General features: G+C 40.2%; 2 protein-coding genes and 1 pseudogene across 6 annotated transcripts in view; all 3 read left to right on the top strand.

Annotated features, from left to right (window-relative positions):
- LOC137369315 (uncharacterized) overlaps positions 1 to 17,374 on the top strand; it is a 265,372-nt gene that overhangs the window by 121,810 nt on the left and 126,188 nt on the right. The gene's annotated exons all lie outside the window — the stretch shown is intronic.
- On the top strand, positions 8,151 to 9,236 carry LOC137369322 (uncharacterized; the record flags this gene model as incomplete). Its single annotated transcript, XM_068030371.1, has 1 exon — positions 8,151 to 9,236. A coding segment is annotated over one exon (1,086 nt), but the record flags the coding sequence as incomplete, so codon positions are not given.
- LOC137369323 (uncharacterized) lies at positions 14,790 to 15,551 on the top strand (annotated as a pseudogene).

Genomic DNA, 17,374 nt, shown 5'->3' with positions numbered 1-17,374 from the left:
CGTCATCTTCCTCTTCATCTTCTTCATCTTCTTCGTCTTCGTCCTCTTCGTCATCTTCGTCATCTTCCTCTTCATCTTCTTCCTCTTCATCTTCTTCCTCTTCGTCATCTTCTTCCTCTTCGTCATCTTCATCCTCTTCGTCATCTTCTTCGTCACCTTCTTCGTCATCTGCATCTTCATCTGCATCTTCATCTGCATCTTCATCATCTTCATCTTCATCTTCTTCTTCATCATCTTCATCTTCTTCATCTTCATAATATTCTTCATCTTCATCTTCTTCTTCATCTTCTTCGTCATCTGCATCTTCGTCGTCTTCGTCATCTTCTTCATCTTCGTCATCTTCATCTTCATCTTCAGCATCTTCATCTTCATCCTCTTCGTCATTTTCTTCATCGTCATCTTCTTCGTCATCTGCATCTTCTTCATCTTCGTCGTCTTCATCTTCGTCGTCTTCATCTTCATCATCTTCGTCATCTTCATCATATTCTTCTTCATCTTCATCTTCTTCTTCTTCGTCTTCGTCGTCTTCGTCGTCTTCATCCTCTTCGTCATTTTCTTCATCTTCATCTTCTTCGTCATCTTCTTCGTCATCATCTTCATCATCTTCTTCTTCGTCATCTTCATCTTCTTCATCTTCTTCATCTTCATCTTCATCTTCTTCATCTTCTTCTTCATCTTCTTCATCTTCTTCATCTTCTTCATCTTCTTCATCTTCTTCTTCATCTTCGTCATCTTCATCTTCGTCATCTTCCTCTTCATCGTCTTCCTCTTCATCGTCTTCGTCCTCTTCGTCATCTTCGTCATCTTCCTCTTCATCTTCTTCGTCTTCGTCCTCTTCATCTTCTTCGTCATCATCTTCATTTTCATCATCTTCATCTTCTTCATCTTCATCTTCTTCGTCATCTTCATCATCTTCATCATCTTCCTTTTCATCATCTTCATCTTCTTCATCTTCATCTTCATCTTCACCATCTTCACCATCTTCTTCATCTTCACCATCTTCACCATCTTCTTCATCTTCACCATCTTCTTCATCTTCCTTTTCATCATCTTCATCTTCTTCATCTTCATCTTCATCTTCACCATCTTCACCATCTTCTTCATCTTCACCATCTTCACCATCTTCTTCATCTTCACCATCTTCTTCATCTTCACCATCTTCTTCATCTTGATCTTCGTCATCTTCATCTTCGTCATCTTCATCTTCGTCATCTTCATCTTCGTCATCTTCATCTTCGTCATCTTCATCTTCGTCATCGTCGTCTTCGTCTTCGTCATCTTCATCTTCGTCATCTTCATCTTCGTCATCTTCATCTTCGTCATCGTCGTCTTCGTCTTCGTCGTCTTCATCTTCGTCATCATCTTCATCTTCATCTTCGTCATCTTCATCTTCATCTTCATCTTCGTCATCTTCTTCATCTTCATCTTCGTCATCTTCTTCCTCTTCATCTTCGTCATCTTCATCTTCATCTTCATCATCTTCATCTTCATCTTCATCATCTTCATCTTCATCTTCATCATCTTCATCTTCATCTTCATCCTCTTCGTCATCTTCTTCATCTTCATCTTCTTCCTCCTCTTCATCTTCCTCTTCATCTTCATCATCTTCATCTTCATCCTCTTCGTCATCATCTTCATCTTCATCATCATCTTCATCTTCTTCATCATCTTCTTCTTCATCTTCATCTTCTTCATCTTCATCTTCTTCGTCATCATCTTCTTCATCTTCATCATCTTCATCATCTTCATCATCTTAATCTTCATCATCTTCATCATCTTCATCTTCATCATCTTCATCTTCATCATCTTCATCTTCATCTTCATCTTCATCTTCATCTTCATCTTCATCTTCATCTTCATCCTCTTCATCTTCATCTTCATCTTCATCCTCTTCATCTTCATCTTCTTCGTCATCCTCTTCATCTTCATCTTCTTCGTCATCTTCTTCATCTTCATCTTCTTCGTCATCTTCTTCATCTTCATCTTCGTCATCCTCTTTATCGTCATCTTCTTCGTCATCTTCTTCGTCATCTTCTTCATCTTCATCTTCTTCGTCATCTTCTTCATCTTCATCTTCGTCATCATCTTCGTCATCATCTTCGTCATCTTCTTCGTCATCTTCTTCGTCATCATCTTCATCATCATCTTCATCATCTTCATCTTCATCATCTTCATCTTCATCTTCATCTTCATCTTCATCTTCATCCTCTTCATCTTCATCTTCTTCGTCATCTTCTTCATCTTCATCCTCTTCATCTTCATCTTCTTCGTCATCTTCTTCATCTTCATCTTCTTCGTCATCTTCTTCATCTTCATCTTCGTCATCCTCTTTATCGTCATCTTCTTCGTCATCTTCTTCGTCATCTTCTTCGTCATCTTCTTCGTCATCTTCTTCGTCATCTTCTTCGTCATCATCTTCGTCATCATCTTCGTCATCTTCTTCGTCATCTTCTTCGTCATCTTCTTCATCATCATCTTCATCATCATCTTCATCATCATCTTCATCTTCTTCGTCATCTTCTTCATCATCATCTTCATCATCATCTTCATCATCTTCATCTTCGTCATTTTCTTCATCTTCATCTTCATCTTCGTCATCTTCATCATCATCTTCGTCGTCTTCGTCGTCTTCGTCATCTTCGTCATCTTCGTCATCTTCATCATCTTCATCTTCATCTTCATCTTCATCCTCTTCGTCATTTTCTTCTTCGTCATCTTCTTCGTCATCTGCATCTTCGTCATCTTCTTCGTCATCTGCATCTTCGTCATCTTCTTCGTCATCTGCATCTTCTTCATCTTCGTCGTCTTCGTCATCTTCATCTTCATCTTCAGCATCTTCATCTTCATCCTCTTCGTCATTTTCTTCATCTTCATCTTCTTCATCTTCTTCTTCTTCATCTTCGTCATCATCTTCGTCATCATCTTCATCTTCTTCTTCATCTTCGTCATCTTCGTCATCTTCATCATCTTCATCATCTTCATCTTCATCTTCTTCGTCATCTTCTTCGTCATCTTCTTCGTCATCTTCTTCGTCATCTTCTTCGTCATCATCTTCGTCATCATCTTCGTCATCTTCTTCGTCATCATCTTCGTCATCATCTTCGTCATCATCTTCGTCATCTTCTTCGTCATCATCTTCGTCATCATCTTCGTCATCATCTTCGTCATCTTCTTCTTCGTCATCTTCGTCATCTTCATCTTCTTCATCTTCTTCTTCATCTTCTTCATCTTCTTCTTCATCTTCGTCATCTTCCTCTTTGTCATCTTCGTCATCTTCCTCTTTGTCATCTTCGTCATCTTCGTCATCTTCCTCTTCGTCATCTTCGTCATCTTCCTCTTCGTCATCTTCGTCATCTTCCTCTTCGTCATCTTCGTCTTGATCTTCGTCATCTTCCTCTTCGTCATCTTCGTCATCTTCCTCTTCCTCTTCGTCATCTTCGTCATCTTCCTCTTCCTCTTCGTCATCTTCGTCATCTTCCTCTTCCTCTTCGTCATCTTCGTCATCTTCCTCTTCCTCTTCGTCATCTTCGTCATCTTCCTCTTCCTCTTCGTCATCTTCGTCATCTTCCTCTTCCTCTTCATCATCATCTTCATCTTGATCTTGATCTTCATCATCTTCCTCTTCATCATCTTCGTCATCTTCCTCTTCATCATCTTCGTCATCTTCCTCTTCCTCTTCGTCATCTTCCTCTTCGTCATCTTCCTCTTCGTCATCTTCGTCATCTTCCTCTTCGTCATCTTCGTCTTGATCTTCATCATCTTCCTCTTCGTCATCTTCCTCTTCCTCTTCGTCATCTTCCTCTTCCTCTTCGTCATCTTCGTCATCTTCCTCTTCCTCTTCGTCATCTTCGTCATCTTCCTCTTCCTCTTCGTCATCTTCGTCATCTTCCTCTTCCTCTTCATCATCTTCATCTTCCTCTTCATCATCTTCGTCATCTTCCTCTTCCTCTTCATCATCTTCATCTTCATCTTGATCTTCATCATCTTCCTCTTCATCATCTTCGTCATCTTCCTCTTCCTCTTCATCATCTTCGTCATCTTCCTCTTCCTCTTCATCATCTTCGTCATCTTCCTCTTCCTCTTCATCATCTTCGTCATCTTCCTCTTCCTCTTCATCATCTTCGTCATCTTCCTCTTCCTCTTCATCATCTTCGTCATCTTCCTCTTCCTCTTCATCATCTTCGTCATCTTCCTCTTCGTCATTTTCTTCATCTTCATCTTCTTCGTCATCTTCTTCGTCATCTGCATCTTCGTCATCTTCTTCGTCATCTGCATCTTCTTCATCTTCGTCATCTTCTTCATCTTCGTCATCTTCATCTTCATCTTCAGCATCTTCATCTTCATCCTCTTCGTCATTTTCTTCATCTTCATCTTCTTCATCATCTTCTTCTTCATCTTCGTCATCATCTTCATCTTCGTCATCATCTTCATCTTCGTCATCATCTTCATCTTCGTCATCTTCTTCATCTTCTTCTTCATCTTCTTCATCTTCTTCATCTTCGTCATCTTCGTCATCTTCTTCATCTTCGTCATCTTCGTCATCTTCGTCATCTTCGTCATCTTCTTCATCTTCATCTTCATCTTCTTCGTCATCTTCTTCGTCATCATCTTCGTCATCTTCTTCGTCATCATCTTCGTCATCATCTTCGTCATCATCTTCGTCATCATCTTCGTCATCATCTTCGTCATCATCTTCGTCATCTTCTTCTTCGTCATCTTCATCATCTTCATCTTCTTCATCTTCATCATCATCTTCATCTTCTTCTTCATCTTCTTCTTCCTCTTCGTCATCTTCCTCTTTGTCATCTTCCTCTTCGTCATCTTCCTCTTCGTCATCTTCGTCATCTTCCTCTTCGTCATCTTCGTCATCTTCCTCTTCGTCATCTTCGTCATCTTCCTCTTCGTCATCTTCGTCTTGATCTTCATCATCTTCCTCTTCGTCATCTTCGTCATCTTCGTCATCTTCCTCTTCCTCTTCATCATCTTCGTCATCTTCCTCTTCCTCTTCATCATCTTCATCTTCCTCTTCATCATCTTCCTCTTCATCATCTTCGTCATCTTCCTCTTCCTCTTCATCATCTTCCTCTTCATCATCTTCGTCATCTTCCTCTTCCTCTTCATCATCTTCATCTTCCTCTTCGTCATCTTCGTCATCTTCCTCTTCATCATCTTCATCTTCATCTTCATCTTCATCTTCATCTTCATCATCTTCCTCATCATCTTCCTCTTCCTCTTCATCTTCCTCTTCATCTTCCTCTTCATCTTCCTCTTCATCTTCCTCTTCATCTTCCTCTTCATCTTCCTCTTCATCTTCATCATCTTCATCTTTATCTTCATCTTCATCTTCATCTTCATCATCATCTTCCTCATCATCTTCCTCATCATCTTCCTCATCATCTTCCTCTTCCTCTTCATCTTCCTCTTCATCTTCCTCTTCATCTTCCTCTTCATCTTCCTCTTCATCTTCCTCTTCATCTTCCTCTTCCTCTTCATCTTCATCATCTTCATCTTCATCTTCATCTTTATCTTTATCTTCATCATCTTCCTCATCATCTTCCTCATCATCTTCCTCATCATCTTCCTCATCATCTTCCTCATCATCTTCCTCATCCTCTTCATCTTCCTCTTCATCTTCCTCTTCATCTTCCTCTTCATCTTCCTCTTCATCTTCCTCTTCATCTTCCTCTTCATCTTCCTCTTCATCTTCATCATCTTCTTCCTCTTCCTCTTCATCATCTTCGTCCTCTTCCTCTTCCTCTTCATCATCTTCGTCTTCTTCTTCGTCATCTTCGTCATCATCTTTGTCTTCGTCATCTTCGTCTTCATCGTCATCATCTTCGTCTTCGTCATCGTCATCATCTTCGTCGTCTTCGTCATCTTCATCATCTTCGTCATCTTCATCATCTTCTTCATCTTCATCTTCAGCATCTTCATCTTCTTCGTCATCATCTTTGTAATCTTCTTCTTCGTCATCTTCAGCATCTTCATCTTCTTCGTCATCATCTTTGTCATCTTCTTCTTCGTCATCTTCATCATCTTCATCTTCTTCTTCTTCATCTTCTTCTTCTTCTTCATCTTCGTCTTCATCTTCGTCATCTTCGTCATCTTCGTCTTCATCTTCGTCATCTTCCTCTTCATCTTCCTCTTCATCTTCCTCTTCATCTTCCTCTTCATCTTCCTCTTCATCTTCCTCTTCATCTTCCTCTTCATCTTCCTCTTCATCTTCCTCTTCATCTTCGTCATCATCTTCGTCATCATCTTCGTCATCATCTTCGTCATCTTCTTCCTCTTCCTCTTCATCATCTTCGTCATCTTCTTCCTCTTCCTCTTCATCATCTTCGTCCTCTTCCTCTTCCTCTTCATCATCTTCGTCTTCTTCTTCGTCATCATCTTTGTCTTCGTCATCTTCGTCTTCATCGTCATCATCTTCGTCTTCATCATCGTCGTCATCTTCATCATCTTCGTCGTCTTCGTCATCTTCATCATCTTCGTCATCTTCATCATCTTCAGCATCTTCATCTTCAGCATCTTCATCATCTTCGTCATCATCTTTGTCGTCTTCTTCTTCGTCATCTTCATCATCTTCTTCATCTTCGTCTTCATCTTCGTCTTCATCTTCGTCATCTTCATCTTCATCCTCTTCGTCATTTTCTTCATCTTCATCTTCTTCGTCATCTTCTTCGTCATCTGCATCTTCGTCATCTTCTTCGTCATCTGCATCTTCTTCATCTTCGTCGTCTTCGTCATCTTCATCTTCATCTTCAGCATCTTCATCTTCATCCTCTTCGTCATTTTCTTCATCTTCATCTTCTTCATCTTCTTCTTCTTCATCTTCGTCATCATCTTCATCTTCTTCTTCATCTTCGTCATCTTCATCATCTTCATCATCTTCATCTTCATCTTCTTCGTCATCTTCTTCGTCATCTTCTTCGTCATCTTCTTCGTCATCATCTTCGTCATCATCTTCGTCATCTTCTTCGTCATCATCTTCGTCATCATCTTCGTCATCATCTTCGTCATCATCTTCGTCATCTTCTTCGTCATCTTCTTCGTCATCTTCTTCGTCATCTTCTTCGTCATCATCTTCGTCATCATCTTCGTCATCTTCTTCTTCGTCATCTTCGTCATCTTCATCTTCTTCATCTTCTTCATCTTCTTCTTCATCTTCGTCATCTTCCTCTTTGTCATCTTCGTCATCTTCCTCTTTGTCATCTTCGTCATCTTCGTCATCTTCGTCATCTTCCTCTTCGTCATCTTCGTCATCTTCCTCTTCGTCATCTTCGTCATCTTCCTCTTCGTCATCTTCGTCTTGATCTTCGTCATCTTCCTCTTCGTCATCTTCGTCATCTTCCTCTTCCTCTTCGTCATCTTCGTCATCTTCCTCTTCCTCTTCGTCATCTTCGTCATCTTCCTCTTCCTCTTCGTCATCTTCGTCATCTTCCTCTTCCTCTTCGTCATCTTCGTCATCTTCCTCTTCCTCTTCGTCATCTTCGTCATCTTCCTCTTCATCATCATCTTCATCTTGATCTTGATCTTCGTCATCTTCCTCTTCATCATCTTCGTCATCTTCCTCTTCATCATCTTCGTCATCTTCCTCTTCCTCTTCATCATCTTCCTCTTCGTCATCTTCCTCTTCGTCATCTTCCTCTTCGTCATCTTCGTCTTGATCTTCATCATCTTCCTCTTCGTCATCTTCCTCTTCCTCTTCGTCATCTTCGTCATCTTCCTCTTCCTCTTCGTCATCTTCGTCATCTTCCTCTTCCTCTTCGTCATCTTCGTCATCTTCCTCTTCCTCTTCGTCATCTTCCTCTTCCTCTTCGTCATCTTCGTCATCTTCCTCTTCCTCTTCGTCATCTTCGTCATCTTCATCTTCCTCTTCATCATCTTCGTCATCTTCCTCTTCCTCTTCATCATCTTCATCTTCATCTTGATCTTCATCATCTTCCTCTTCATCATCTTCGTCATCTTCCTCTTCCTCTTCATCATCTTCGTCATCTTCCTCTTCCTCTTCATCATCTTCGTCATCTTCCTCTTCCTCTTCATCATCTTCGTCATCTTCCTCTTCCTCTTCATCATCTTCGTCATCTTCCTCTTCGTCATTTTCTTCATCTTCATCTTCTTCGTCATCTTCTTCGTCATCTGCATCTTCGTCATCTTCTTCGTCATCTGCATCTTCTTCATCTTCGTCGTCTTCGTCATCTTCTTCATCTTCGTCATCTTCATCTTCATCATCTTCATCTTCATCCTCTTCGTCATTTTCTTCATCTTCATCTTCTTCATCATCTTCTTCTTCATCTTCGTCATCATCTTCATCTTCGTCATCATCTTCATCTTCGTCATCATCTTCATCTTCTTCTTCATCTTCTTCATCTTCTTCATCTTCGTCATCTTCTTCATCTTCGTCATCTTCGTCATCTTCGTCATCTTCGTCATCTTCTTCATCTTCATCTTCATCTTCTTCGTCATCTTCTTCGTCATCATCTTCGTCATCTTCTTCGTCATCATCTTCGTCATCATCTTCGTCATCATCTTCGTCATCATCTTCGTCATCATCTTCGTCATCATCTTCGTCATCATCTTCGTCATCTTCTTCGTCATCTTCTTCTTCGTCATCTTCATCATCTTCATCTTCTTCATCTTCATCATCATCTTCATCTTCTTCTTCATCTTCTTCTTCCTCTTCGTCATCTTCCTCTTTGTCATCTTCCTCTTCGTCATCTTCCTCTTCGTCATCTTCGTCATCTTCCTCTTCGTCATCTTCGTCATCTTCCTCTTCGTCATCTTCGTCATCTTCCTCTTCGTCATCTTCGTCATCTTCCTCTTCGTCATCTTCCTCTTCGTCATCTTCGTCATCTTCGTCATCTTCCTCTTCCTCTTCATCATCTTCGTCATCTTCCTCTTCCTCTTCATCATCTTCATCTTCCTCTTCATCATCTTCCTCTTCATCATCTTCGTCATCTTCCTCTTCCTCTTCATCATCTTCCTCTTCATCATCTTCGTCATCTTCCTCTTCCTCTTCATCATCTTCGTCATCTTCCTCTTCCTCTTCATCATCTTCATCTTCCTCTTCGTCATCTTCGTCATCTTCCTCTTCATCATCTTCATCTTCATCTTCATCTTCATCTTCATCATCTTCCTCATCATCTTCCTCTTCCTCTTCATCTTCCTCTTCATCTTCCTCTTCATCTTCCTCTTCATCTTCCTCTTCATCTTCATCATCTTCATCTTTATCTTCATCTTCATCTTCATCTTCATCTTCATCTTCATCATCATCTTCCTCATCATCTTCCTCATCATCTTCCTCATCATCTTCCTCTTCCTCTTCCTCTTCATCTTCCTCTTCATCTTCCTCTTCCTCTTCCTCTTCCTCTTCCTCTTCCTCTTCCTCTTCCTCTTCCTCTTCCTCTTCATCTTCATCTTCATCTTCATCTTCATCTTCATCTTCATCTTCATCTTTATCTTTATCTTCATCATCTTCCTCATCATCTTCCTCATCATCTTCCTCATCATCTTCCTCATCATCTTCCTCATCATCTTCCTCATCATCTTCCTCATCATCTTCCTCATCATCTTCCTCTTCCTCTTCATCTTCCTCTTCATCTTCCTCTTCATCTTCCTCTTCATCTTCCTCTTCATCTTCATCTTCCTCTTCATCTTCATCATCATCTTCCTCTTCATCTTCATCATCTTCTTCCTCTTCCTCTTCATCATCTTCGTCCTCTTCCTCTTCCTCTTCATCATCTTCGTCTTCTTCTTCGTCATCTTCGTCATCATCTTTGTCTTCGTCATCTTCGTCTTCATCGTCATCATCTTCGTCTTCATCATCGTCATCATCTTCGTCGTCTTCGTCATCTTCATCATCTTCGTCATCTTCATCATCTTCTTCATCTTCATCTTCAGCATCTTCATCTTCTTCGTCATCATCTTTGTAATCTTCTTCGTCATCTTCAGCATCTTCATCTTCTTCGTCATCATCTTTGTCATCTTCTTCTTCGTCATCTTCATCATCTTCATCTTCTTCTTCTTCATCTTCTTCTTCTTCTTCATCTTCGTCTTCATCTTCGTCATCTTCGTCATCTTCGTCTTCATCTTCGTCATCTTCCTCTTCATCTTCCTCTTCATCTTCCTCTTCATCTTCCTCTTCATCTTCCTCTTCATCTTCCTCTTCATCTTCCTCTTCATCTTCCTCTTCATCTTCCTCTTCATCTTCATCTTCGTCATCTTCTTCCTCTTCCTCTTCATCATCTTCGTCCTCTTCCTCTTCCTCTTCATCATCTTCGTCTTCTTCTTCGTCATCATCTTTGTCTTCGTCATCTTCGTCTTCATCGTCATCATCTTCGTCTTCGTCATCGTCATCATCTTCGTCGTCTTCGTCATCTTCATCATCTTCGTCATCTTCATCATCTTCAGCATCTTCATCTTCAGCATCTTCATCATCTTCGTCATCATCTTTGTCGTCTTCTTCTTCGTCATCTTCATCATCTTCTTCATCTTCGTCTTCATCTTCGTCTTCATCTTCGTCATCTTCATCTTCATCCTCTTCGTCATTTTCTTCATCTTCATCTTCTTCGTCATCTTCTTCGTCATCTGCATCTTCGTCATCTTCTTCGTCATCTGCATCTTCTTCATCTTCGTCGTCTTCGTCATCTTCATCTTCAGCATCTTCATCTTCATCCTCTTCGTCATTTTCTTCATCTTCATCTTCTTCATCTTCTTCTTCTTCATCTTCGTCATCATCTTCATCTTCTTCTTCATCTTCGTCATCTTCGTCATCTTCATCATCTTCATCATCTTCATCTTCATCTTCTTCGTCATCTTCTTCGTCATCTTCTTCGTCATCATCTTCGTCATCATCTTCGTCATCATCTTCGTCATCTTCTTCGTCATCATCTTCGTCATCATCTTCGTCATCATCTTCGTCATCTTCTTCGTCATCTTCTTCGTCATCATCTTCGTCATCATCTTCGTCATCATCTTCGTCATCATCTTCTTCGTCATCTTCGTCATCTTCATCTTCTTCATCTTCTTCTTCATCTTCTTCATCTTCTTCTTCATCTTCGTCATCTTCCTCTTTGTCATCTTCGTCATCTTCCTCTTTGTCATCTTCGTCATCTTCGTCATCTTCCTCTTCGTCATCTTCGTCATCTTCCTCTTCGTCATCTTCGTCATCTTCCTCTTCGTCATCTTCCTCTTCGTCATCTTCGTCTTGATCTTCGTCATCTTCCTCTTCGTCATCTTCGTCATCTTCCTCTTCCTCTTCGTCATCTTCGTCATCTTCCTCTTCCTCTTCGTCATCTTCGTCATCTTCCTCTTCCTCTTCGTCATCTTCGTCATCTTCCTCTTCCTCTTCGTCATCTTCGTCATCTTCCTCTTCATCATCTTCGTCATCTTCCTCTTCCTCTTCATCATCATCTTCATCTTGATCTTGATCTTCATCATCTTCCTCTTCATCATCTTCGTCATCTTCCTCTTCATCATCTTCGTCATCTTCCTCTTCCTCTTCATCATCTTCCTCTTCGTCATCTTCCTCTTCGTCATCTTCGTCATCTTCCTCTTCGTCATCTTCGTCTTGATCTTCGTCATCTTCCTCTTCCTCTTCGTCATCTTCGTCATCTTCCTCTTCCTCTTCGTCATCTTCCTCTTCCTCTTCGTCATCTTCGTCATCTTCCTCTTCCTCTTCATCATCTTCATCTTCCTCTTCATCATCTTCGTCATCTTCCTCTTCCTCTTCATCATCTTCATCTTCATCTTCATCTTCATCATCTTCCTCTTCATCATCTTCGTCATCTTCCTCTTCCTCTTCATCATCTTCGTCATCTTCCTCTTCCTCTTCATCATCTTCGTCATCTTCCTCTTCCTCTTCATCATCTTCGTCATCTTCCTCTTCCTCTTCATCATCTTCGTCATCTTCCTCTTCCTCTTCATCATCTTCGTCATCTTCCTCTTCGTCATTTTCTTCATCTTCATCTTCTTCGTCATCTTCTTCGTCATCTGCATCTTCGTCATCTTCTTCGTCATCTGCATCTTCTTCATCTTCGTCGTCTTCGTCATCTTCTTCATCTTCGTCATCTTCATCTTCATCTTCAGCATCTTCATCTTCATCCTCTTCGTCATTTTCTTCATCTTCATCTTCTTCATCATCTTCTTCTTCATCTTCGTCATCATCTTCATCTTCGTCATCATCTTCATCTTCGTCATCATCTTCATCTTCTTCTTCATCTTCTTCATCTTCTTCATCTTCGTCATCTTCCTCTTCCTCTTCATCATCTTCGTCATCTTCCTCTTCGTCATTTTCTTCATCTTCATCTTCTTCGTCATCTTCTTCGTCATCTGCATCTTCGTCATCTTCTTCGTCATCTGCATCTTCTTCATCTTCGTCGTCTTCGTCATCTTCTTCATCTTCGTCATCTTCATCTTCATCTTCAGCATCTTCATCTTCATCCTCTTCGTCATTTTCTTCATCTTCATCTTCTTCATCATCTTCTTCTTCATCTTCGTCATCATCTTCATCTTCGTCATCATCTTCATCTTCGTCATCATCTTCATCTTCTTCTTCATCTTCTTCATCTTCGTCATCTTCGTCATCTTCGTCATCTTCGTCATCTTCGTCATCTTCATCATCTTCATCTTCATCTTCTTCGTCATCTTCTTCGTCATCTTCTTCGTCATCATCTTCGTCATCATCTTCGTCATCATCTTCGTCATCATCTTCGTCATCATCTTCGTCATCATCTTCGTCATCTTCTTCTTCGTCATCTTCTTCTTCGTCATCTTCATCATCTTCATCTTCTTCATCTTCATCATCATCTTCATCTTCTTCTTCATCTTCTTCTTCCTCTTCGTCATCTTCCTCTTTGTCATCTTCCTCTTTGTCATCTTCCTCTTCGTCATCTTCGTCATCTTCCTCTTCGTCATCTTCGTCATCTTCCTCTTCGTCATCTTCGTCTTGATCTTCATCATCTTCCTCTTCGTCATCTTCGTCATCTTCGTCATCTTCCTCTTCCTCTTCATCATCTTCGTCATCTTCCTCTTCCTCTTCATCATCTTCATCTTCCTCTTCATCATCTTCCTCTTCATCATCTTCGTCATCTTCCTCTTCCTCTTCATCATCTTCCTCTTCATCATCTTCGTCATCTTCCTCTTCCTCTTCATCATCTTCGTCATCTTCCTCTTCCTCTTCATCATCTTCATCTTCCTCTTCGTCATCTTCGTCATCTTCCTCTTCATCATCTTCATCTTCATCTTCATCTTCATCTTCATCATCTTCCTCATCATCTTCCTCTTCCTCTTCATCTTCCTCTTCATCTTCCTCTTCATCTTCCTCTTCATCTTCCTCTTCATCTTCCTCTTCATCTTCCTCTTCATCTTCATCATCTTCATCATCTTCATCTTCATCTTCATCTTCATCATCATCTTCCTCATCATCTTCCTCTTCCTCTTCATCTTCCTCTTCATCTTCCTCTTCATCTTCCTCTTCCTCTTCCTCTTCCTCTTCCTCTTCCTCTTCATCTTCATCTTCATCTTCATCTTCATCATCTTCATCTTCATCTTCATCTTCATCTTCATCTTCATCTTCATCTTTATCTTTATCTTCATCATCTTCCTCATCATCTTCCTCATCATCTTCCTCATCATCTTCCTCATCATCTTCCTCATCATCTTCCTCATCCTCTTCCTCTTCCTCTTCCTCTTCCTCTTCCTCTTCATCTTCCTCTTCATCTTCCTCTTCATCTTCCTCTTCATCTTCCTCTTCATCTTCCTCTTCATCTTCCTCTTCATCTTCCTCTTCATCTTCCTCTTCATCTTCATCATCTTCTTCATCATCTTCTTCCTCTTCCTCTTCATCATCTTCGTCCTCTTCCTCTTCCTCTTCATCATCTTCGTCTTCTTCTTCGTCATCTTCGTCATCATCTTTGTCTTCGTCATCTTCGTCTTCATCGTCATCATCTTCGTCTTCATCATCGTCATCATCTTCGTCGTCTTCGTCATCTTCATCATCTTCGTCATCTTCATCATCTTCTTCATCTTCATCTTCAGCATCTTCATCTTCTTCGTCATCATCTTTGTAATCTTCTTCTTCGTCATCTTCAGCATCTTCATCTTCTTCGTCATCATCTTTGTCATCTTCTTCTTCGTCATCTTCATCATCTTCATCTTCTTCTTCTTCATCTTCTTCTTCTTCGTCATCTTCGTCATCTTCGTCTTCATCTTCGTCATCTTCCTCTTCATCTTCCTCTTCATCTTCCTCTTCATCTTCCTCTTCATCTTCCTCTTCATCTTCCTCTTCATCTTCCTCTTCATCTTCCTCTTCATCTTCCTCTTCATCTTCCTCTTCATCTTCATCTTCGTCATCTTCTTCGTCATCTTCTTCCTCTTCCTCTTCATCATCTTCGTCCTCTTCCTCTTCCTCTTCATCATCTTCGTCTTCTTCTTCGTCATCATCTTTGTCTTCGTCATCTTCGTCTTCATCGTCATCATCTTCGTCTTCATCATCGTCATCATCTTCGTCGTCTTCGTCATCTTCATCATCTTCGTCATCTTCATCATCTTCAGCATCTTCATCTTCAGCATCTTCATCATCTTCGTCATCATCTTTGTCGTCTTCTTCTTCGTCATCTTCATCATCTTCTTCATCTTCGTCTTCATCTTCGTCTTCATCTTCGTCTTCATCTTCGTCTTCATCTTCGTCATCTTCGTCTTCATCTTCGTCTTCATCTTCGTCATCATCGTCTTCATCTTCGTCATCTTCGTCTTCATCTTCTTCGTCTTCTTCGTCATCTTCATCATCTTCATCTTCATCTTCGTCATCTTCATCTTCGTCATCTTCATCTTCGTCATCTTCATCTTCGTCATCTTCTTCGTCTTCATCATCTTCATCTTCTTCGTCATCCTCTTCATCTTCTTCTTCGTCATCATCTTCATCTTCATCTTCTTCGTCATCTTCATCTTAATCTTCTTCGTCATCTTCATCTTCATCATCTTCCTCTTCATCATCTTCGTCCTCTTCCTCTTCCTCTTCATCATCTTCGTCTTCTACTTCTTCATCTTCGTCTTCGTCATCATCTTCGTCTTCGTCATCATCTTCGTCTTCGTCATCATCTTCGTCTTCGTCATCATCTTCGTCTTCGTCATCTTCGTCATCATCGTCATCATCTTCGTCATCATCGTCTTCATCTTCATCATCTTCATCATCTTCGTCTTCATCTTCTTCATCATCTTCGTCATCTTCGTCATCTTCGTCTTCGTCTTCGTCATCTTCATCATCGTCTTCATCTTCATCATCTTCATCTTCATCATCGTCTTCATCTTCGTCATCATCGTCTTCATCTTCTTCATCATCGTCTTCATCTTCGTCATCATCGTCTTCATCTTCGTCATCTTCGTCTTCATCTTCTTCGTCATCTTCGTCTTCATCTTCGTCATCTTCGTCTTCATCTTCTTCGTCATCTTCATCATCTTCATCATCTTCATCTTCATCATCTTCATCTTCATCATCTTCATCTTCATCATCTTCATCTTCACCATCTTCTTCATCTTCACCATCTTCTTCATCTTCGTCATCTTCTTCATCTTCGTCATCTTCATCATCTTCGTCATCTTCATCTTCTTCGTCATCCTCTTCATCTTCTTCATCTTCGTCATCTTCGTCATCTTCATCTTCTTCATCTTCATCTTCGTCATCTTCATCCTCTTCATCTTCATCATCTTCATCTTCATCTTCTTCATCATCATCTTCACCTTCATCCTCTTCGTCATCTTCTTCGTCATCTTCTTCGTCATCTTCTTCGTCATCTTCTTCGTCATCTTCATCTTCATCATCCTCTTCATCATCCTCTTCATCTTCATCTTCTTCGTCATCTTCTTCATCTTCATCTTCTTCTTCATCATCATCATCTTCATCTTCATCTTCTTCGTCATTTTCTTCATCATCTTCATCTTCATCTTCATCATCTTCATCTTCATCATCTTCATCTTCATCATCTTCATCTTCATCATCTTCATCTTCATCATCTTCATCTTCATCTTCTTCGTCATCATCTTCATCATCTTCATCATCCTCTTCATCTTCATCTTCTTCGTCATCTTCTTCATCTTCATCTTCTTCTTCTTCTTCATCATCATCATCATCATCATCATCATCATCATCTTCATCATCTTCATCATCTTCATCATCATCATCATCATCATCATCATCATCATCATCCTCTTCATCTTCATCTTCTTCGTCATCTTCTTCATCTTCATCTTCTTCATCATCATCATCATCTTCATCATCTTCATCTTCTTCGTCATTTTCTTCATCATCTTCATCTTCATCTTCTTCGTCATCTTCTTCATCTTCATTTTCATCATCTTCACCTTCATCATCTTCATCATCTTCTTCATCATCATCATCTTCATCTTCTTCGTCATTTTCTTCATCATCTTCATCTTCATCTTCTTCGTCATCTTCTTCATCTTCATTTTCATCATCTTCACCTTCATCATCTTCATCATCTTCATCTTCTTCATCTTCTTCATCTTCTCCTTCATCATCTTCTTCATCTTCATCTTCATCTTCATCATCTTCATCTTCTTCTCCATCTTCATCTTCATCTTCTCCTTCTTCATCATCTTCATCTTCTTCTCCTTCTCCTTCATCTTCATCATCTACATCTTCATCATCTTCATCTTCTTCTTCCCCTTCGTCGTCTTCTTCTTCTTCATCTTCATCATCATCTTCTTCTCCTTCTTCTTCATCTTCTTCATCTTCTCCTTCTCCTTCATCTTCATCATCTTCTTCATCTTCTTCTTCTCCTTCTCCTTCATCGTCATCTTCATCTTCATCATCTTCTCCTTCTTCTCCTTCTCCTTCATCTTCATCATCTACATCTTCATCTTCATCTTCATCATCTTCATCGTCATCTTCTTCTTCTTCTTCTCCTTCATCTTCATCTTCTTCTTCATCATCTTCATCTTCGTCTTCATCTTTGTCATCTTCTTCTTCTCCTTCATCTTCATCATCTACATCTTCTTCATCTTCATCTTCTTCATCTTCTTCTTCTCCTTCTCCTTCATCGTCATCTTCAACTTCATCTTCATCTTCTCCTTCTTCTCCTTCTCCTTCATCTTCATCATCTACATCTTCATCATCTTCATCTTCTTCTTCTTCTCCTTCGTCGTCTTCTTCATCATCTTCATCTTCGTCTTCATCTTTGTCATCTTCGTCATCTTCAGCTTCATCTTCATCATCTTCTTGATGTTCATCTTCTTAATCATCTTCTTCAATCTTCATCTTCTTCATCTTCATCTTCATCATCATCTTCATCTTCATCTTCATCTTCATCTTCATCTTCATCTTCTCCATCTTCTCCATCTTCTCCATCTTCATCTT

This window comes from Heterodontus francisci, chromosome 4 (assembly GCF_036365525.1).
Source record: "Heterodontus francisci isolate sHetFra1 chromosome 4, sHetFra1.hap1, whole genome shotgun sequence".
Lineage (NCBI taxonomy): Eukaryota > Metazoa > Chordata > Chondrichthyes > Heterodontiformes > Heterodontidae > Heterodontus > Heterodontus francisci.
The sequence above is the reverse complement of the archived record's forward strand: the minus strand, read 5'-3'. Positions and strand labels throughout refer to the sequence as shown.